We start from the raw sequence: 22,448 nt of genomic DNA on the forward strand, positions 1-22,448 counted from the left end.
TCCGATCCCCTTTTAATGTATCCAGCAGTACCCAAGACTACTTTGTCTAACTGTATATTCCTTTCATTCTTTTGTTTATTCCTCTGTTATTCATCACAGTTTTATGGAACTGGAGCAAGACAAAACTTCTGCCCGAACACAAGCTCCAATTACTGCAAGCATGAAACTAGAAGATGGAAAATTCAAAATATGGAGTTGGTTGAAGGTGAAAGGACGATGAGGTGGAAGCTAATCTAATATAAATTCAGGGTAATCCATTTTTGCATATAATATGTATAGTGCCAAATTCAAACACGGACAACCACGGTATAGCAGCGAGCATGGTCGTCATGAATTCTGATTCTAAGCATTTTATAATGAAATAATGAACATTCTTCTTGTTGACCAGAAAAGCTAAATACAATACCCAACAATTTTAGCTACAACCCAAGTATATAAAATCCTTGTTAACTAATGGTAATGAGTAAAGGAAGACACATTAAAGCACAAACTGTTAAGACTGCAATACTTTAGGAATAAAGAGCAACCCACCAGCACCTGATGGCCAGCCATGAGTTCAGTAATAACAGCTCTGAACCACCCTATATGATTTACAACATTGACGAAATTTCATTAAAGATGAGAATAATTAGGATGCAGTCCAGCTCTCCCAACTATCCATCAGCTGTGTGGAGAAACTAAGCACGCTCCAGTTGATATTTGTATTTGAAAGCTATTACTAACTCGCAAATATCGAAGTCCTTGTGGTAACTTGGATGCTTGAGTTGTGGGAGATAATTGAACATACTTTCAAGCGGCAGTAACTTCGCGTCCAGATCCGACTAAGTCAACTGGCATCAGCAACAGCAGATTCTCTCCACATAACAAAGCCTAGGTAAGCTTCATATATATTATCACTGCCGAAGCTGACATTTTCCAGTTCCAGCACAAACTGAACACTCATCTGCTTTCCCGGCAATATGACTCAAGCAATGATTGATCCTATGATTTACAACATCCTGTAATAACAATATTCAAGAATTAGAATTTTAACCTACAAGTTTGCTATAGAAGAATTTCAATGAAAAGAACATTTAGTTGTTTCTAAATCAACCTTCTAGGATTAAAATTTCAACCAAACAGCTTTAGTAGGTAAGGGATGTCAATGCAAAAACATCTGACCATCACGGTCTTTCCCAGGAAACAAAAGCTTGCTAGTTACTTGAGCAACAAAAGTGTTGGGAACAAAATAGGAGTTCTATTACAAGTGCCAGTAGCCGAGGAAAGAAAAGGCAAACTGCAAACCAATCAAAATAACAAAACCTCAGGTAGGCAAGAACTGGTATAGGGCCAGTGGCTGAGGAAAGAGGGGAATGTGAGCAACTATAAGAGCAAGGGTTGGTTGGATCTCACCGGCTTGAATGCAAATATGGAGTAGGAATAAGCTAAGGTTTCAATATTGTTGGATGACATATGTAAATAAAAAGAATAAATGGTGATAAAGTAGAGCTAGAGAAGAAAATAAGTCTTACAACAAGTAATTCATGAAGGCCAAGAGGTGCTGTAATGACATATGATATTCCTGGATGCTCTTTTGCAGCTTCATCTGTTAAAGAAGGTATATCCTGAAAAGGGAAAGGTCGTAAGCCTTTGCACCGAGCTCCTTGGCTTTAACTCTAATATCTTTTTTTTTTTTTTTTTTAAATAAGGTTGGTTTTAACTCTGATATCAGGTCAAGACCTAGCAATATGCGTCATCGGCAAATTCTACATGGCTTGGCACAACTTCAGACTACATGAGACGAAAGATACCTGGTTCCAATGTCGTCCAGGAGAAAGGAAAAAGGGGCTCACAATAACTCGACGTGCTCCTTGTTGAACGCATAAACTAAACGCATCTGCTCGATAGATGGTTCTGCTAGCTCCTAATCGAAGTATTAAAGAGATACAGAGGAAATCTTTATCAAAGAAGAGATAATTATGAAAGTCCCAACTTTTTGAGAAGATTAAATAGAAAGGACAATAGAGAGATTAAGGCTGTGTCTGGAACTAGGTATTCTGAAGGATAAGAAACTAAATCTATATTTGTATTTGAAGGCTAGTGAAAACATTTGGATTTTCTTATTCCTAGTTTCCTACTACAATCTTACTCCTAAAAGCACCCCCCTACCCCCACCCCCACCCAAAAAGAGGGGTGGGGGTGGGGGGAATCTCTCTATCCTCTCAGTGACGTCAATCTGCGTTTTTTTTTTTCTCAGCAGGTAGATTTGATATCATTTCAACTACTGATTTCTTTTTTTGGAAAAAGTTTTATTTTTTATTTTCCGTTGCCTTTGCTTTTAACATCCCAACATTAGGATTTTTTTTTTTTTTATTCCTATCACCACTTCCCAACCCCCCTAAAGGGATCCCTCTATCCTATCAATGAAAAGGTATAGTTTTGATTTTTCGTTTTCCTTTGTTTTTGCTCTTTAACACCCAAACATACTTCAGACTTCTCATTTCTTATCCTTTTCCACTGCATTTTTTCCCTCGGTGGTATTCTAGTTCCAAGCAGAGTGTAAAACAAAGATAAATAGATAAGGAATCAAGAATTAAACGACAAAATAGACAGCAAGCTTGACAACAGAAATCATACAAAAGAAGGAGGATAGAACATTCTTACCATGTGTGCAGGCTCCACAATGGGGTATTTGGTTCTCTCTCTAAACATTGCTACAAATTCATCTGACATTTATCATCAAAACTACAACTATAAGCAATTCATAAAATACCAGCAAGAAAATTGGAAAAAATTATGAAGAGTGCCAGAAACTAACTTAGCATAAGATTGGACTCCTTTCTGCGGGACCCATGATCCACAATTATCACTCCATCACCTTCTTCTATCCCATTCAACCCCTCCCTATTTGCAGTGGCCATACGATACCTTTGAGGTAAATATCTGGTTTTTGAGCTACCTTTATGCAATTTTACAAATTCAGGAACTGCAATTCCTGGTTTTCTAGCTGAGTATGTACTGGTTGAGCATTCATCGTTTCAACAACACAAAAGAACATCAATTAAACATACGAACTTCCAGTTAAAGGTACCTTATGAACTGACAATACTAATCAAGAATTAAACTTTATGATAATTACAACATGAAGAATCTATTACATGAAACCAAGAAGTACAAATTACCTCCTCAAACTCAGATGAGAGGGCAAAGACAACGAATCCATCCACTTCTTCCTAGACCCATCAGATTATTTTTCCATTTTCCGGAACTAAAAGATAAAATGGAGCTCCTTTCTATTTGTGGATTATGGCGTTGTAGAAGCCCAACTGAATCAGAAAAGCCTTGATATTATTGAAGAATTAACCTACATAGCCCCAAATTCAACCTCTTAAATTAAAAATGGCGGACATATATATAACACTATATAGATATAATTTATATGTATAATGAGTTTAAGTTCTGTACATTGATAGTGCATGCTTTTTACATTATCAGGTTCATTAATCTGCAACAATAGGTAACTTTTCCTAACAAATCTAATATAGTAAGCTGGATATTAGAATACTAACCTGCTACAATCGATTAGATTATAGTGATTGTATGGAAATTCTTTACACTGTCAATATATGTGTATATATAGGTATTAATCTCTTCAAGGTTCTCTCAACAGGAAGAAAAGTACACATGTTAGTAGTGATTTTTTTCCCTTTTGATAAGTCACATGGTAGTATTTCCCTAATTAGGAAAAATGAGAAAGGACGAAAAGATGTAGGAGACACAAGAATGATACTTTCAAGTTTCATTTACAGAACCATGGGAAAGATTGTCCAATTCATTCAAGTATCAACAAAAGTTGGCGACGATCTTATACAGCCTCTAGAGGGTGGTCAGAAGTTTTCAGAACTGCAGCTGTAACCCCCCCCCCCCCACCCCAAACACACACAAACACTGAGAACTCTCTGCTTTCAAAATGAAAAAAAGGATATACTATGTGCAGCGAGACTAAAGATACCGTTTATTATCTGTTCCACATTGTTTCTAGACCTTAGCAGGCTCATTTCCTGTTTTGTGAAGGAATACACTGGATGATGCACAGATCTGAAAAGGAATTCAAGAGCTTGAAAATGATCGCAAACGAAGACATGTCGAACTCTTGGAACATTGTCCTAACGGCATAATCTTGTGGACTCTCTCGTCAATTCTTTTTATGACCGAGAAATTTCCGGGATATTAGGCTCGTCACTCTGCTCTCTCCGCTTAAACACAAAACTTGGTCTAACAGCCAAGCTTCAAACTCGTGATGTGCACCTAGCCACCTAGCACATTTTGCTTTCAACATTGCACAACCTTTACTGTAGAACCAAGCCCCTAGGACATGGGGATTCTCTTGGCATTTCCCAATAGCTTCTTAAGAGAACAAACTGATTGTTGTAACTTCATAAACATTCTTTTCTATAGCTCAACTAAATCAGTGAAGGGCAGGCAATTCCTTGGTGCCAGATAATAAGGCAACTTTCCTCTCACAAGTCAAGAAAAACGCTGGCAGATATTGGACAGTAATTTATTCAGGTCATGAGACGGTAAGGCTTTCTCCTACATGCCAATTGTGTTTGAAAACATAGGGCACAGCAGATGATGTGCCTATTCGATACAGCTTAAGCTAGCCATTTTTTAACTGTGGCCAACAATTTCTTTTGAGAAGGAAATTATGCCACATCTTTATTTGGGTTTTCCTTTTCAATATTTTTTTTGAAACTGGTAACTAATTTCCTTTTCAATATTTTAGCACTTACTTCCTTTAATCTTGTTCTTTTTACTTCTCAAGAGTCAAAACAGCGAATCTTTAACCAAGATAAATAAATGTATAACACAATCATTCGAAATAAAATGATATGGTACTTCCAAATAGTCACCTTAGTTACTTCCAAATAATCACCTTAGTGTTCAACTTTTTTTTTTTTTTTTAAAAGTAAATGTTCCACTTATTTCTCAGATGGGACTTCATTTATGACATATTTCAACATTGTTTAAAGCCTAAATAGCTTTTATGGACCTCTGTGAATCTCCTAAAATATATTTTAGTCATGGCCACTGGCCCTGTTGGTCCTATACATGTGATCTGCTATGAGAAAATTGCAGTATCTAAATGGTGATGGAGCAGCAGCCACCCACTTACAAAATCTAGCCAAAAACCTAGTGATAAATGTTAATACAGCTTCTATAAAATTCAAGATATTTCATTGAATCATGGGATGAAGAGATTCTACTTGTCTCCTGAACTAAATTCGGTCGCAATTCATATGAAATTCCCAAAAGTGGAATCAAAGTTCCAATCCTCAATGATACTACTACACATTAGATCAAACCACGACCAAATCTAAGTTCAGCAAAAATCTGAAAGGTGGTTGATTTTCCAGTACAAGATTCAAGCAAGACTGACTAACTCCCACAACACCTAATAAACATAGGTATATGTATTGCATGTTGACAATATAATTAAATATTAAAAGTATGCTCTCTGTGGCCCAAAAAAAAAAAAAATCGCACGTGAGGGGACGTGTTGAGAATATAATTAAATATTAAAAGTAGGCTCTCTCTAACAGGTTAAGCTTTAAGATGAGATGATCACACACTTGAACATTGCCTTAATCTCTTTCTTTTTTTTTTCATTTTCTTGGATAATCTTAGAGGAAACTAACGGTAATATATATACTTAGTTACCGGTAGACATCAAAACTTTGTAGACATCACGCAAACAAGAGCTCACATTAGCTTGTAAAATAGCAAAGAGGATTGGAAGGAGAGTGACGTGGCGTTTTGTCGGAGATGTAGCAATGTCGAAATGTTAAGCGGAGAGGAAATCCGGGTTTTGTTGTGGTATTACAACAAACGGTTCGAATCTAAAATTTGCCAGCCCAAACATAAGAGAAGGAATTTTTACTTATACCTACTTCTAATACATAATTAGTGGTAATAACTATTTTTTATTTTAATTATTAATAACTTAAATACTTTTCTAATTTAACTATTATAAATTTGCTAAAGTAACTTTCAATTACCATTTCATAAATACACCTAAAAATTAGCACCTCCACTTCACTACTATTTAATGGTAATAATATTAATCACTTAATATATATTACCATTCTTCTCTCCTTTTTTCTATAAATTTTGTCACTTTTTAAAAAGTAAAGAATCTTGAATGTTTCAGCGAATAGCTTGCTTTCTTCTGTCTTTCTACCTTTCTACAAAATTCATTTTTCAATTTGTATATCGCAATCCGAAACAGTATTTTCGCATTTGTTATTTCATCGCTATATATGTAATAAAGGGTTCTTTCACATTCTATCCCACTTCCTTCGTTTCTTGAAATTTTCGTTTATTTCGTATTATTCTTCCACAAAAATAACTTGGGCGAAGTGATTATTTTTGCTCCAAATGCGTGTTGGCTGTGGGCGCACACGGCAGGGGGAGAGAGCTTTTTGTGCTTTTGAAAAGATGAAAAATACATGTATTTGTGTCTCGTTTTATGATATAACTACCAATTGTTGTATTTGCGTATTTTTATAAGCTTTTCTATATATTTGTGTATTTTGTTCAAATTAATTCCATCGCTCATCTAGTTTCAAATACACGGTGACGCAAATACATGGTAAGTTTTCTATATATTTGTGTATTTTGTTCAAATTAATTCATCGCCTTCATCTAATAAATACATGGTGACGCAAATACATGGTAAGTTTTCTATATATTTATGTATTTTGTTCAAATTAATCCCAATCAAATACATAAAATGTTACTCACACAAATACATGAGATTTAATATAAAATACATGGGATTTTGTTGGAAACTTCAAATACATTAGTTATCTTTATATACAAATACATGCGTAAATAAAAAAACGAAATCAATAAAATGAAAACTTCAAATACATTACCCCTAAATACATAGGTGATGCAAAATTGTTACCACACAAATACATGATATTTAATATAAAATACATTTAGTTTGATTGGAAAACTTCAAATACATTAGCATGCTATCAAATACATGGGTAAATAAAAAAACGAAATCAATATTGAAAACTTCAAATACATTGTCGAATGTTTTCAAATTTTTGATTTTTTACGTTTGAATGTTGAAGATTGGATGAAGGAATAGAAAACGGTTATGGAAAAGAAATCTAAAATGCGATTTTGTGGAAGAGTATATAAAAAATATCAATTAATAACTAATTAAATGATCCCACCGTTATGACCTAAAATCAAGGATATGTTTTCCTTTTTATCGTGTTTCTACGAATTTACACGCATCGATACATCCGAAAAAATACTCTAATTGGGAAAACATAGCTACAAATGGTAATATTTAAAGCGTAACTATAAATGATGTAAAACTACCATTATGAGTCATTTGTGAGTAATTTTACCAAGAGAAGGCCCCAAAAAATGGTCACATCGGACGAATGTCCCATATTTAGGTGGCTTTACTTTTTGGCCTCAAGTCAATTTGTCTTTAAATTTTGGGCAAAACAACGAACAAGCTTTAACTTCACAAGGAACAAGAATAACGGCGACTTTAAACTTAGTGCAAGTTGGTACTTAAACTTGCTAAAAGTCAAACATTTAAACACAAATGCTGACGTGGCACATAATTTTGTTCAGTGTTATGTCACTGCCACATCAGCGTCACGTCAGCATATGTTTATATATCAAGGAAAATTATTTACAGTCAGTTAAAAAAATCTATAATTAAGTACCGTGCTCAGTTCTACTATCATTCAACCGTATCCTTTTATTGGTTACTTAGACAATTTTGCAATATTCGAAACTTTTGTTCGAATTAATATTTTTCATATTATGAAAATAAAGAAATATTCAAATGAATTTGTTAATTTAAAAAATAAAGTTAAGGTCTTATGTCTAAAAAAATAGAATGGTTTACTTTGTTGGAATTAAATGACATAGTTTGATGACCTTATTGTCCAAAAAAAAAAAAAATTCAAAAGCTTACTTTTGTGATTTCTCAAATTCAACGACCATTTGAGGAATTGACTCAAATCCGGGTTTTGTTGTGGTATTACAACAAACGGTTCGAATTTAAAATTTGCCAGCCCAAACATAATAAGAGAAGGCCCCAAAAATTGTCAATTCGGACGAATGTCCCTATTTTGGGGTGGTCTTTAATTTTTGGCCCTCAAGTCACTGGTCTTTAATTTTTGACCTTCAAAGACTTTAAATAACAAAAAGGCGGTTAAAATATTACTGACATCGAAAAAAAAATGGATCTATAACCTAATTTCGCAAGAAAAGTTTCATAGAAACTGTGTCTTTTCGAACAAAGTTACATAGAAACTATGCTTTATCTGTCATAGTTCGGTAGAAATTAAGTTATCTACATAACTTAAACCGGACAAGGCATAATTTCTATGTATAACTTTGTTCGAAAAGGCATAATTTTTATAAAACTTTACCTTGCGATTTTTTTTTTCCGACTTTGCTAAGGATTAACCCGGATACTCGACGTTATAGATCGAAGAAAAAGGTAAATTTTACTATTAATAATTTTCATTTAATGGGAATTAAGGCCAAAAATGAAAGACCGTTAATTTGAGGGACAAAATTAAGAACCAGTCCGTATGAAGGGAATCCCCGTGAAAAAAAATGATTAGAGGCATCAGCCCAATTTTGAATGGTGTAACGGGCCACAAGGCCCACAACCTCGGTCCTCTAATCATTGAATTTGTTAGTAATAATTACTTGGCATAATTACTTTCAAGAGGTAATTATTGATAATAACTACCTTTTAGTAGCTACAGTGATTTTTAAAATTACCATTCATAACTATACCAAAATACATCAAATCTTGACGGAGTTGTTATCGAGCGTGTTACTCATTTCGCTCATGTTCGAACTACCAATCATAGGTTTTTTCATATATGTATTTTCGGGCCTATATTATATCCGATACGTATTTATACTGAAGTGTCTTGTATCCGAATGTATACGTTCCGATACATTTAGATACAAGACAAGAAGTTCAACTACATATGAGATACAAGACATGTGAGCCAAATACATATGAGATACATTCAAATAAAGTTCAAATATATGTGACATCAGATACAACTGAACATGTATAGTCAAAGACAACGAAAATGTACACTCAAATACAACGAAAAATACTATCAAATACATGCGAATAGCTACGAATGATAATTTCAAAAAGGCAGCTACGAATGGTAAGAAGGAACAATAAGGTAGTTATTTATATAAGTTTACTTTGAGCTAAACATTTTGGGCCATATTAAAAGATGTAATATTGGGCCAAGAGTAACGGGTCGAGAACTACAAAAACTTAAACCCTAGGCAATATGTACAAGTAAAACCAGTGCTTTAGCGCCTCTTTGTTCCTCACTCTTTGTGTAGCCGAGTCAAAGTGTAAGTGCCTCGTTGTTCTTGACTCTGCGTTTCTCTCATTAGCTCATATTGCTTTTTGTAGTAATATCTGCATTCGTCAAACAAAAAATGTGAAATTACCTGACAAACATGGAGGTTTTTGCTGAGATGTAGTGGTTTTTAATCTTTTCATAGTGACCCATCATGGAAAAAGTAGGTTTTCATACTATCTCGTGGTTGTCGTTGAAGCTAGTCAGGGTTCTTACCCTTTAATGTTTCATAGTTTTTTAAATGTAAAAATCTATGCAAGTGATGATTAGTTTGAATAGGGACTTGAAATATATGAAAGTAGGAATTTGGGGAGTAAAGAATGCTATAGAATTAGTTATGTGTATGGGTTGATGTGGATTTCTTTTCTTATTCGTTGAGGTCTAGGATAAAGGAATCATTGTTCTTGTGATCAGATGGTATTAACGGTGTTTGTGTAGCTGTATATTCGTAATTATATTGTGTTGTCATGATTTCTGCAGTTTGCTTGTCTGCTTGTACTCTATAGTTACTAATAGCTGTGATTTTATCCTGATAACTAGTTGTTTTGCGGAAATCAGTTATATGTTCTTACAGATATGATTTTTTTTTTTGTTGGGTTTTTGGAGCTATTCATGTTGTGTGTTTTTAGAAGGTGTACCTAATTATTGCATATATTGGATACATTTTGATAATAAAAGATGTTTAGAATTAGCTGATGGGATGCTCTTAAGAGCATGTATAACCCATAGCTGATAGGATGCTCTAAATTAGAGTTGCGAGGGTCATTTCCGTTTACTTCCTCTTTGTGTCTGAAGCACTTGTTTTGCTTAATCTCATCACATTATGATGGAAGAAAAACACAGAAAACTGAAAGAATATTTACTCAATTGGCTTATAACCTATGTTTACTCCCATTGCTTTACTACTTCCATCTGGTTTGTTGTATCAAAAACGTGAAATTTCCGGAAAACCCTAGATTACTTTTGCCGAGATATAACGGGTTTTTGATTTTTTTTCTCTAGCGACCCATGTTGGAGAGATTTGATACTATCTTCTTGGAGGTTAAGATTGAATTTGGTGTGGCTTTTATGTTATGCTATGTTATGCTTTTCAAGGGTTCATAGCAGTTGTACCAATAATAAAATTTGTTCAAGGAACTTATATATATGTTGGAAGTTTGGGAGTAAAGGCAATTGAATAGTATTTGGTGTTTGAAGCAAAGACATCTGATGTTCTGTAGGTGTGTCCATATGGAATTTGTTCGTGTGTATTGGTTATTAACTTATTATTATATTGTCTTCACTTGAAGCCTCACCAGGATTTAATTGGTTCTTATATTTTCTACAATTTGCCTGTCTGTTTCTGCTTTATAGTTTCTAATTTGGACCTGTGATTTTATGCCGATAACTAGTGGGGGGATTTTCCTCCAGCTTGATATTTTTTTTTTAAATTATTGGGAGTTATTCCCGTTGTCACTTTTTAGAAGGTGCATCTGATTATTTCGTATATTGGATATAGCCTGATAAGGAGAAATGGTTAGAGTTAGCGTGCTGAATGATGCTCTCAAGAGCATGTACAACGCTGAAAAGAGGGGAAAGCGTCAGGTCATGATTAGACCTTCCTCAAAAGTCATCATCAAGTTCCTCATTGTCATGCAGAAGCATGGTATGTTAGTTCTTTAACTTTATGCACTGATTGCATCAATATGTCACGTTCTTACCCATGGTATCCATGTGTAGGTTACATTGGAGAATTCGAGTACGTTGATGATCATAGGTCAGGAAAGATTGTTGTTGAACTGAATGGAAGGTTAAACAAGTGTGGTGTTATTAGTCCTCGCTTTGATGTTGGAGTGAAGGAGATTGAAGGATGGACTGCTAGATTGCTCCCTTCCCGACAGGTTTCAATTTGTTTTTGATCAATTTATGGAACTCTTTTTCTGTCATCTCCAAATTAAGGCCCCTGTGCTTTTAGCAGTCCTAAAAGTTTGTGGGGATGAGTGTGTGTCATGCACATATTAGCTTGTGAATCCGACATCTTTCTAAAGTTTGAGTCTTTACTTTTTTTTGTTCCATCACGTGTTGCCTTGCTAAATTTCCGTTCATCTTAAGCTAAGACAATTCTTGGCTAATTGGGCAAGCATTTGCAAACAAAGCGAGCCCTAATAAAGGAGGGACTCCTGCCTATCCAAAGGAGCATATCTTATATAACCTATCCCTTGGCTAGCAGAGTTCTGCTTTTGTTTTGTGCGATTATTCATGAGAAGTGTGTTTCTGTATATTTATTTTGTTTCTTTACATGTATATTTGAACTTGCAGTTTGGGTACATTGTGCTGACTACATCTGCTGGTATCATGGACCACGAGGAGGCTCGGAGAAAGAATGTTGGCGGAAAAGTTCTTGGTTTCTTTTATTGAGTTTGTTATGTTGACAAGAATGATAACTTCAGTTTTGCTGTCTTCTTTTTACAGTAAAATAGCTACTCTTATTTTTAAGTAGGGATTTTATTGAACATTTTGGAGACAATTATCAGTGTTTGCTGTCAAACTGTGTCTGGTGCCTACTGCCTTTGTTGTAAGCTTTGTGCCGTTTGCAGGCAATGCGCATTTTTGTGCTTTTAATGTGGAGATGCCTGTTGAGTAGCTCTTTAGTTCGTCTTCTAAGCTACATTTCTAATACATAGTCCGAGAGGTTAAAAGGCGAGTCGGTAAAGTAATTGATACATTCCAAATTCTTTAGCCTTAATTGATGTATTCCAAATTCTTTAGCATAATCTTTTGTCCCATAGTTTCCAGTATGTAGCAGATACAGCTATGGAGATGTGAACCTCTCCTTTTATGCTCAATCCAATATATTTGTATCCGAAAATATTTGTACCTTTATGTTCAATCTAATATATTGTACAGGTCTAGATGAAGAGCGGAAAAAAAAAGGTATGGATCGACAATCAGAGCAAGTTGACGCTCCAAATGGTGAATAAGCCGCCTTAATTACATGCATATGCTCATTAATGCTGTCTCAACCCTTGCATTGTTTTCATTTATTTATTATGTGCAGGTTACATCGTGTTTTCGTTAACAAAGATGCCGACCGCAAAATCATATTGTAATGTCCAAGTTAAATTTGTATCTTTCAGTGGCTAGTTATACAATTCCGGTTGAAAAATGCACCGTACACCTTTCCACGAGCAATAAATTACATCTTCCATGACCTCATAGGTCCTTTATATAAAGATTTAACAGCTTGTTTGGCCGAATTTCTATAATTAGTTTATTTTGGAAAAGGGTGAAAGTGCTCCTCACGTATTGAAAATGATTTAAGTTTGCCCTCTTTTCATTTATTGGATCAGAATTGCCTTTAACGTCAGATTTCAAGCTTAAAATGTTTTTCATTCCTGGTGGACCTATTGATCAGTATGACAGTACCACCTATTTAATTAAAGTTCCACATTGTATTTCATAATTCCAGTAAAAAAAAAGTGGACATTTTAACCGTAAAGGCAACCAGGATCCAATAGGTGGAAGGAGGGACATTTAATGACAATTTGCACTATTGTTGTTCAAAGGTGTTGGTCTTTAACTTTTGTCCCTCAAATTGTTGGTCTTTAATTTTTTCCCTTCGCTTAGAAATGTAGCCGAAAATATCCTGAGGTTCTGGGTTCGAACCCCCGCTCAATTAAAAAAATAAATTGGAAGACATAAGTTCATATGAAGTTATGCCTATTCGCTATGTAGTTACATAGAAACTATCCCGGACACGACAAAGATTTCTATGAAACTACATAAAACCTATGCCTATAGGCATAGTTGAGAAATTAAGGCAGAACTTCATTTTCATGAACCTTTGACGGAAAAGGCATAGGTTTCATGTGACTTCACCCCGAATAGACATAGGTTCATAGAAACCTATGCCTTACGAAAATATTATTATTTTCGACTCTGCTGGGGATCGAACCCAGAATCTCTGGTGCGAAAAGGATACTTTAGCTCATAAATTTTCATTAGATGAGAAGTAGGGAGACCAGCGAATTGGGGGACAAAAATTAAAGACCAGTCCGTATGAAGGGAAATTCACGCAATTTTTTGCATTTTTAATCCAAAATTTAACATTAAGCTCAATTGCAGTCCAATAGATAGAAGAATGACAATTTTAAATCATTTTCCATATGTTGTGCATTTTAACCCTTTATCATTATACAAATCCAAAACATATCGGGCCATTTGTGAAAAGTATATTGAAGTTAAATACTTTGGGCCATCTGAAAAGATCAATTTTGGCCCAAGCGTAATTTCATTTTGACGGCTCGAGAACAACAAAACCCTAGTAAAACCAGTCCCTAACCTTCTTTTGGCCATCAGATTTTCGCCTCACTATTTTTGCAGCGAAATCTCAAATTGTAAGTGCTTCTTTGCTATTTGTATTTCTGTATGGATTCCTCAAGCAAAAATGTGACTTTCTTTGACAATCCTAGATGTTTTTTGCTGAGATGTAAAGGTTTTTAATCTCTTCATTTTTTATCCATGATGGAAAAAGTAGGTTTTCATATTTTGTTGTTGGAGTTATCGTTGAAATTTGTTTGGGTTCTCACCCTTTAATGTTTTTTGGTTCTTGGTAGTTGTATTTGTGGTAAAATTTAGGCAAGGGATGATTAGTTTTAGCAGGGATTAGAGTAAAAGTAGGAATTTGGGAGTAAATGATGCAGACTGAATTTAGGAGCTTTAGGGTGTGTTTGGTATGGTGGGAAAATGTTTTCCAATTTCCCAATGTTTGGTTTGGTTGAAATGTTTCGGAAAACATTTTCTCTAGTAAAACAAGTTCCTTAAAAATGAGAAAAATGACTTTCCGACTCTCAAGTTCATTGTCTCCTCCCTACCCACCCAACGCCCCCATCCCATTCCACCTTCATAGTGTTTTGCTAGATTACACATAAATATTTTTGGGATAATATTTTTTGGCTTAGTTACTAAATACTAGAAAATAAGTAAGAAATTCACTTGAACACTAGAATTGACTTGAGCCTTGGGTAAGGTCTCAAGAAACCACGCCGGGTGCAAACAATTCCCGAGGCCATCAGCACCTGGGGAAACCCCGAATTACAAAACTCCTTGCCGAGGGCAGACCCGGGATTAGTCGGGGCTCAAAGAGACTCGGACACCCGGTGCTTAATAAAAAAAAAAGTAAGAAATTCACTTGTTTTCCATCATACCAAACACACCCTTAGTATGAAAAATGAGCTGATGCTTGCAATGGTTGTACCTAGTGCAATTAATGTAGTTCACATCTGTTGGGGTACAGAAGGAGTACACAAGTTTCATCAGTTGTACTTGTACCTGAACCCCTTAATCTTGTTTCTTTATTTATGTAGTTAGCCCAATTTTCCTCGTACTAGTTCTTTTAGATCCCATGAGCTAGCTAGGATTTCTTCCTTCAGCCTTGTAACCCGTCTGGAACTTTATCTATGACAATCAACATTTAGCTCTCTTTAGTATAGCTGTAGCTTCGCTTGGTTTTTTTCTAGAATCTTCCCAAATTCCTTTCTGCAACATTAGTACAAAAGGCAATAGAGAATGGGTTATTGTGCTTGAAGCAAATAGATATGATGCTCTGTGTAGGTGGATTTTGTTTCTTATTCTTTGATAAAGGAAGCTTTATTGATGGAGTTCATGTGGTCAGATGGTATTAACAGTGTTTGTGTAGCTGCATATTGTTATTCTTGTGTTGTCATCTTGAATTCTAGACCATGGTTATATTCGTCAGACTAAAGTCATAAGCCGTCCCCCTAAAGTTGTCCGCATTTTTCATTTTGACACATCACTAGGATTACTGCCTATTAATCACCTAAACTTTTCAAAAAATGTATCTATTAAACACAAAATGCTGGTATAACAAAAAAGTGTTTCTCACTTCTGTTGACTCCAAAATAATTTTTTCTGAAAAACTTATATCTTTTTTCTTTAATGGACATATGACTATAATGAAATTATTTAAAAAGAACTTATTAATCATGTTTGGGAAAAAAGATTTCTAAACCCAAAAAAAAAAAGGAAAAAGCAACCCCCCAAATAAACCAGTCGTATTCTTCGATCTAGTTCGGCAGTTTCCCAAACATTTTTGCATTCTTTTCTCCTTCTCCTCTTTTTTGTTTTTCTGGTTCTTTTGCTTCCTTGTTTCTTTTCATCCTTTACAAAAGAAATTGATTTCTGAACCAAATAATTTTTTTCGGTTTCTTCTTCTTTTAACCTTTGCTGCCTTCCTGCCACCATCGGATCACCCGATCACCACCATCTCCGTTCATCTGATTGGAGATTGAGAAAAGCAATTTTCTATCACTTGAATCTGCACAAAGAAAGAAGATTCCTGGGCAGCGGGGTTAAAAGTTGGCTGACGTCCATCCATCCATTTCCGGCCACCTCGGAGCAAACATCACCACTCCGCTAAGTTACATGCTATGCTTCACAATTTATTTCACTATATATATTAACTAAATCCCCATAGTTTAGTATAAGAAGGAAAAGAAAAGGGTTAAAACGACTTTTCCTTTTTTTTCTTTTTGCTGATTAATTTTATAATTATTTTGGGCCCATGTGCCACATGTCATGGTTCTTTTTGTGGCTTTTCCAGGAAATCCGAGTGTGAGTTACACACATAACATTTTTTAAACTAGTTGTCATTTTGTGTTCAATATGTACACATTCGTTAATATTAGTGTGTCTAATAGGGAAAAGGGTCTATACGACTATACCAGACATATAGTCAGGTGTCCACCATATGCCAATTGGTGGACACCGTTACATGTCTGGAAAACAAAGGAGAGGAGAGTAAAAATGTTAGCTGGGTTTCTCAGCTATCATTTTGATCTCTCTTCAAAGTGTCCATCGTTGCCCAATAATTATTTAATACTTATTGAGCTACATCTGGACTTTACATCTATATTATTATAGAAATTAGAAAAAGTTTTAAAAAAATAAATAAATAGGGAAAAGGGTCTGTTGAGGTGTCAAAATGAAAAATGCGGACAAGTTTAGGAGGCCGCTTATGACTTTAGCCTATTCGTCATCATGGTTTCTGCAGTTTGCGGTTCTGCTTCTACTCCATAGTTGCTATTACCTGTGATTTTATGCTGATAATAACTAGTGATATTTTGAAGATATCAGCTACATACTGCTACACATTTGATTCTTTTTGTTGGGTTTTTGGAGCTATTCCTGTGGTCACTTTTTCGTGCATCTGATTATTGCATATATTGGATACAGTTCGATAAGAAAGGATGGTCAGAGTTAGCGTGCTGAATGATGCTCTCAAGAGCATGTACAATGCTGAAAAGAGGGGAAAGCGTCAGGTCATGATTAGACCTTCCTCAAAAGTCATCATCAAGTTCCTCATTGTCATGCAGAAGCATGGTATGTTAGCTCTTTAACTTTCTGTACTTATAACATCATCCTCTGATGTTCTTACTCATGGTATCCCTGTGTAGGTTACATTGGAGAATTTGAGTACGTTGATGATCATAGGTCAGGAAAGATTGTTGTTGAACTGAACGGAAGGCTAAACAAGTGCGGTGTTATTAGTCCTCGCTTCGATGTTGGAGTTAAGGAGATTGAAGGATGGACTGCTAGATTGCTCCCTTCCCGACAGGTATAGTAATTAATAGTCAATTTGTTCCCTTGATCAATATATGAAACTCCGTTTCTGATCATCTCCAAATTTTGGCCTTGCTTCTTGCTTCCGAAATGATAGTCGGGGTGAATGTTTAGTCATGGTCATATTAGCTTGTGACTTCAACATCATTCTGAAGTTTGAGTCTCAACTTGGCCTTGCTAAATTTTTGTTCATCTTAAGCTATGACAATTCTTGGCTAATTGGGCAAGCTTCTGTAAAGGTTATGTAAACAGGTTATGCCCCCATAAAGGAGGGACTCCTGCCCATGCAAAGGAGCAATCTTATTTATAACCTATGCCTTTGGCTAGCAGAGTTCTGCCTTTTTTTGTGAATTCACGGGAAGTGTGTTTCTTTGATGTTTTATTTGAACAGTTGTATTGTGGATTTGAAGCTCCATATGTAGTTTATTGCCAAGCAATTGAGATTATAGATTTGGTCTGCTCTCACAGATGGAGCAGAAGTCTTAGTTATTAGTCAGTTATATTCTGTATATTATCTGTTTTTATGTTTTGATCTTTACATTATTTGTTTGAACTTGCAGTTTGGGTACATTGTGCTGACTACCTCTGCTGGGATCATGGACCATGAGGAGGCTCGGAGAAAGAATGTTGGTGGAAAAGTTCTTGGTTTCTTTTATTGAGTTTGTTACGTTGACAAGGATGTAAACTTCAGTTCTGCTGTCGGCTTTTTACAGCGAAATAGCTGCTCTTTATAAGTAGGGATTTTATTGAACATTTGGAGACAATTATGAGATTTGCTGTCAAACAATGTTGGTGCCTGTTGCATTTGTTGTAAGCTTTATGCTAATGGCATTCAAGTTTGCAGGCATCGTGCATTTTTGTGCGTTTAATGTGGAGATGCCACTTGAATGGCTCTTTAAGTTATCTTCTAAGCTACATTTTTTTCTAATACATCTCTGAGAGTATAAAAGGCCGAGTCAGTAAATCAACTGATACACCTCGAATACAGTCTCTAGTATAACCTTTTGTCTCACCTTTCCAGTATGAATATGTGAGTCACTCTTTTTATACTTGAGCCAATATATTTCTCGGAACCTAAGAATGTTATAAATGACTACACGAGAGGATTTTAAGCCCACACAAACTACCTCTCAAGAAGTTTAAATCCAATTGTTCTGCCTTATGCTAAGTAGGAGATGTAGATTACATAAAGCTTGATTTATCAGACATTCAAAATTGTACCGGTCTACGTGAAGAATGAGAAAATTGAAGTATGGATCACTATCAGACGGAACAACTTGACCACGCCAAATGATGAATTAGCCACCCTAATTACACACGTATATGCTCATTAATGCTGTCCCAACTCTTGTATGTTTTCATTTATATGCAGGTCATAATAAAATTTTTGTTCACAAAGATTTCCACAAAATCGTATTGAAGTAAATTGGCATCTTTGACTTTGAGTGACTAGTAATACCATTCCGATTGAAAATGCACTGTACAACTTTCCATGAGCAATAAATTACACCTTCCATGACCTCATAGATCTTTATATAAAGTAGACACAAAAGTTTAATATTGTATGTGAAATCCGATTTCAACAGATGGTAAATCTGAATCAATAATTTTACAGTACAATAAGTTAAATGGTGTAAACCTTGATCATCAAATCCATCAAATGTATATCCATTATCCCTGTTCCACCTTGGTTGATTATTACGTTTAATTTTAACGTGAGACCGTGTGACACCCCTAAATGGGGGTAGGACGTGTTAACACCCAGCCTAAATTACTCATTGGGTGGACCCTGAGTTCTCTCTTTTGTTACTATTTATTAGATTTGCTAAATTTACTAAAAAGTAACAATATAATATGATCAAAAGCTGAAATATGTAAAGTGTATTTAATACCTACTAGGCTAATCAAAGCCATAAGCCTGTAAAGAATACTGAAAGAAATTCGAATACATGAAGTACTAAACTATTCCGTTCATCTATATTTTTTATTATTAAAAAGAGGATAGTTTTAAGACAAAAATTAGTTAATTAGTTGATAGTTAGTTACTGGTTTAAAATTTAAATTTAAACTAGAAAATTCAAACAAAGAAAATTGTGAATAACTGATCGGTTTGTGAATTCTCTTCGGAATTTTAAAATTTGCATATTTTAACATTAAATTTTCAAGATTAAAAATAGATTCAACTTCCTTGAATATTACAGCATTTAACAATTTTTTTTTAAAAAATACAACTGTCCCACGATCACCTCTTCTCAAACAATTAATCGGTCAGCCACACCCATGACTTTCGCAATTGAAAGTCTTTCAGATATATAACAACAAAAAAAAAAATCCGGGGCTCTTAAATTGAAATAATAAATATATCATTTAAATAAAATTAAAACATAATTGAGGACACCCTCAGTAATGGGGAAGACACGTTTTGTCAACCGCTTCAGTTAAGGAATTTCAACTTCAAATTGAGGAAAATACTGGTGTCAGTTTTACTGCAACCTCATCAACAAAATCCCAATGCAAAAGCCAAAAAGAAAATGATTTACGCATTTCTGAATCTGAAGGTACCTAAAATCTCAATAACACAAATTGTAATTAGCAAAACAGACAGGGAACCTGGAAGAAAAAGTTTTGGGTGATAATCAGAGGAAGAGGAATGTCCAACAACATTCATTCATATAAAAGATAAAATTCAAAAGGTGGGTACAATTCAAGGGTTTTCTTTTGATTCCAAGCAGTCACTGACGCAGGTCGCAGTTCACATAGATGTTAATTCAGGGGAAGACATAAGCAACGTGGAATGCGGAAATTCATGTTATCTGAACTATTTCTCAAGCCTTTTTATAATTGTAAAATTTACAAGTATGCTTTCAGATGGGCTGATTGTGTTCTCTCAATCTACAACAAAGGTATCGTGCTAATTTTGATTTTAGTTTTATATGGGATCACAATGTTGTTGTTGTTGTGTTTTGGTTTACTATTGCTACAATGTGAACATAAAGAATTGCTACAACGTGAACATAAAGAAGAGTGAGAAATGATCAAAAGAAAAAGATCTCCTTTATATGGAATAAGAATCAATTAACAATGCTCTCCGGTTGTTGGTTCTCTTAACAAGAACATAAAGAAGTCCTCGAACTTGGACATATTTTTGTTTAAAAAAAAAAATTAATGGCAACTATCTTTTGACTCTTGCCTACGGACCATGTCCCTTGAAAACGGTGGCTTTATGTCGATAGTTAGGGAGACAAACCAAGTGGATTGAGGGAGGAGTGAACAGTGTCATTCTTCTCTATTGGTGCTATAGAATGAAAAGCCAGGTAAATTTTCATCGGAAACCAATTGTCAAAAAAGAAAAAAAAACTCAACTTTATTCAATTTTATATTTTCTTTCTTTTTCTCGAGAGAGGACTAGACAGAGAATAGTTGGAGGAAGTCTGAGCTGAATGAATTCATCGTTCCAGGTACGTGATGAGTATGTTAGGTTCTAGAGTGATCTAGATTATTGTTCTTTGAATGTAAGTCAAATTTTTATTGACTACTTCAAAACTTTAATGATATATTTGTGAGCGCAAATCTTTTGATAATGATACCGGTACATGATGAGTATGTTAGGTTCTAGAGTGATCAACTGTTGTTGTTGCTGAATGAAGTCCAAATTTTCATTGACTACTTCATAAACTTTAATGATATATTTGTGAGCGCAAGATCTTTTGATAATGATATTACTGCTAGCACTTTTTTTTTTTTCCTTCTTAGAATGATATTACTGCTAGCTCTCTGTGCAAAAGTTAATTGGTTATACATATTCGTTAGGAAACTTTCTAAAAACTTTGGGCTTTGTTGCTTGGTCTCAAATAATTTTGGGGTAAATGGGTTAGGATGATAGTTTTATTGCATCCTTCCTTTAACTTAAGTCAAACTTCCTTATGCTTCTTATGTCAGAGCATTTTAAGTTCCGCCTATCATATGGTCGTATAGTCATATAGTTATGGAGGAACTATGGGAGAACGACAAATGCTATATATCCTCAGGCCCAAAATTCAGACAGAGAGAGAGAGTAAATTCCTTGAAATACTTATTTGAAGAATCATAAAATAACTTTTCCTTTAGAAATTATGTAGTTTGAAATTTTGATTTCGGTTTAAGTTACACGTAATAACAATGAATTGTTTATTCCTGATGAAAGATGTTTGATTTTTAAAAGTTGTATTATCTATCTATCAAACTTCTTTACACGAGTGCAACTGTAGTTCACTGTTTGTAAAGCAAATATACAGTACTGCTGTTACATCTCTCAAAACTTACTTGAGTTAAATTTTGAAACATTGCAGACGATATACATGGATGATTACATTTCCACTTATAAAGAAAAATCACAGTTTGATTTGTATGCTCATTAAGGAACGAGTGGTTATGAATTCATCAAATAGCCAATGTTGTAGAGTGAATTGTGAATGTAAAGTGAATTTTGGACGAGGTAAGGAGTCTTCGATATTACAGACCAAAATTTAGCTATATCTCCTGTATGGATGATAATAAAACAAGTCTGACGCTTATCTTATTATTCTGCAACTTGTTGGCATGTGGGTGTCTGTACTTGCAAATGTTAAGTATAGAGTGCAGTAGTTGATTTCAGACAATGACTAATTCAATCATCAAAAAAACATCCTTTTCATGACTAATTCAATCATCAAAAAAACATCCTTTTCTCAATATGATGGTCCTTATTTAATCCAATGATTGTTGCATTAGTTTCATGTCACATTGCATTCGATTATATTCCATAGAACTCTACATTCAAGAATGTGTTAAGCTCCTTGATTTTGAGGCTCACGATTTTGTAATGTGCTATTCCTACTCTGTCTACATTTCTCCATTCTGCTGCTCTATTTTTCTTTTGTTCAAAGAAGGATCAAACTGACACCTTCACATAGTACTCTTGGAAAATTCTCTGTGGTGAAGCAAATAATCTCCCCAAAATACACTAGCAAAGAGCTTTCCCTGTATAAATAGCTTAATTAAAAAGAGATCCTAGACATCAGGCATGGACTTTAAAGGTGAACAGGAACCTGTGCTGGCTCCAAATACTTGGTTGCACATAGAGAGTAGTGCCTCTGGCAATGAGAACGTTTATCCAATTTATGCGTTAAAGAGGTATTGATTACAAGCTTATTAATATTGAAGCAAAATTAGTACATTGATTTCTCAGTAGACCTAATTAAGTGTTGAGTTAGAGAGTAGTTGCTCTGCGACACGCTTTTTGTTTTTAAAATTCTGATGATCTATTTCTTGCAAGTTAAGGATATTATAGCTGAAATATTTTGTTTTAACGGTCTCGGGGTTTGCAAAAATTTACTGCAATTTGTAAAAGAGCACGAGGCTAATTGATTTGGTGTTGCACAG

General features: G+C 34.8%; 2 protein-coding genes, 1 long non-coding RNA gene and 1 pseudogene across 4 annotated transcripts; 3 read left to right on the forward strand and 1 right to left on the reverse strand.

Annotated features, from left to right (window-relative positions):
* Positions 1–234: 234 nt before the first annotated feature.
* On the reverse strand, positions 235–5,861 carry LOC132034040 (sirohydrochlorin ferrochelatase, chloroplastic-like; annotated as a pseudogene).
* Positions 5,862–10,907: 5,046 nt separating this feature from the next.
* Positions 10,908–12,045, forward strand: LOC132035508 (small ribosomal subunit protein uS8z/uS8w). Its single transcript, XM_059425796.1, has 3 exons — positions 10,908–11,073; positions 11,148–11,308; positions 11,727–12,045. The coding sequence occupies exons 1-3, from the start codon at positions 10,941–10,943 to the stop codon at positions 11,823–11,825; spliced, it is 393 nt and encodes a 130-aa protein (XP_059281779.1). The 5' UTR covers positions 10,908–10,940; the 3' UTR covers positions 11,826–12,045.
* Positions 12,046–16,636: 4,591 nt separating this feature from the next.
* On the forward strand, positions 16,637–17,895 carry LOC132034041 (small ribosomal subunit protein uS8z/uS8w). 2 transcript variants are annotated; one of them, XM_059424257.1, is made up of 4 exons: positions 16,637–16,808; positions 16,883–17,043; positions 17,440–17,533; positions 17,609–17,895. In XM_059424257.1, exons 1-4 carry the CDS (start codon positions 16,676–16,678, stop codon positions 17,653–17,655), a joined length of 435 nt encoding a protein of 144 aa, XP_059280240.1. In that variant the 5' UTR covers positions 16,637–16,675; the 3' UTR covers positions 17,656–17,895. The 2 variants fall into 2 exon arrangements, with proteins under 2 accessions (XP_059280240.1, XP_059280241.1); XM_059424258.1 differs by lacking the exon at positions 17,440–17,533 and having other exon boundaries at positions 16,639–16,808.
* A 2,361-nt stretch (positions 17,896–20,256) lies between these two features.
* On the forward strand, positions 20,257–21,703 carry LOC132034042 (uncharacterized). Its single transcript, XR_009408928.1, has 3 exons — positions 20,257–20,362; positions 20,448–20,526; positions 20,658–21,703. It is a non-coding gene; the product is annotated as an uncharacterized LOC132034042 (long non-coding RNA).
* The last annotated feature ends 745 nt before the right edge of the window (positions 21,704–22,448 follow it).

This window comes from Lycium ferocissimum, chromosome 10 (genome assembly GCF_029784015.1).
Source record: "Lycium ferocissimum isolate CSIRO_LF1 chromosome 10, AGI_CSIRO_Lferr_CH_V1, whole genome shotgun sequence".
Taxonomy (NCBI): Eukaryota; Viridiplantae; Streptophyta; class Magnoliopsida; order Solanales; family Solanaceae; genus Lycium; species Lycium ferocissimum.

Coding starts and splice junctions, on each gene's coding strand:
- LOC132034041 (XM_059424257.1), top strand. CDS start 16,676: ATGGTCAGAGTTAGCGTGCTGAATGATGCTCTCAAGAGCATGTACAAT. Junction 17,044..17,439: donor GATTGCTCCCTTCCCGACAG/GTATAGTAATTA, acceptor TTATTTGAACAG/TTGTATTGTGGATTTGAAGC. Junction 17,534..17,608: donor CAGATGGAGCAGAAGTCTTA/GTTATTAGTCAG, acceptor TTGAACTTGCAG/TTTGGGTACATTGTGCTGAC.
- LOC132035508 (XM_059425796.1), top strand. CDS start 10,941: ATGGTTAGAGTTAGCGTGCTGAATGATGCTCTCAAGAGCATGTACAAC. Junction 11,074..11,147: donor CATTGTCATGCAGAAGCATG/GTATGTTAGTTC, acceptor ATCCATGTGTAG/GTTACATTGGAGAATTCGAG. Junction 11,309..11,726: donor GATTGCTCCCTTCCCGACAG/GTTTCAATTTGT, acceptor TTGAACTTGCAG/TTTGGGTACATTGTGCTGAC.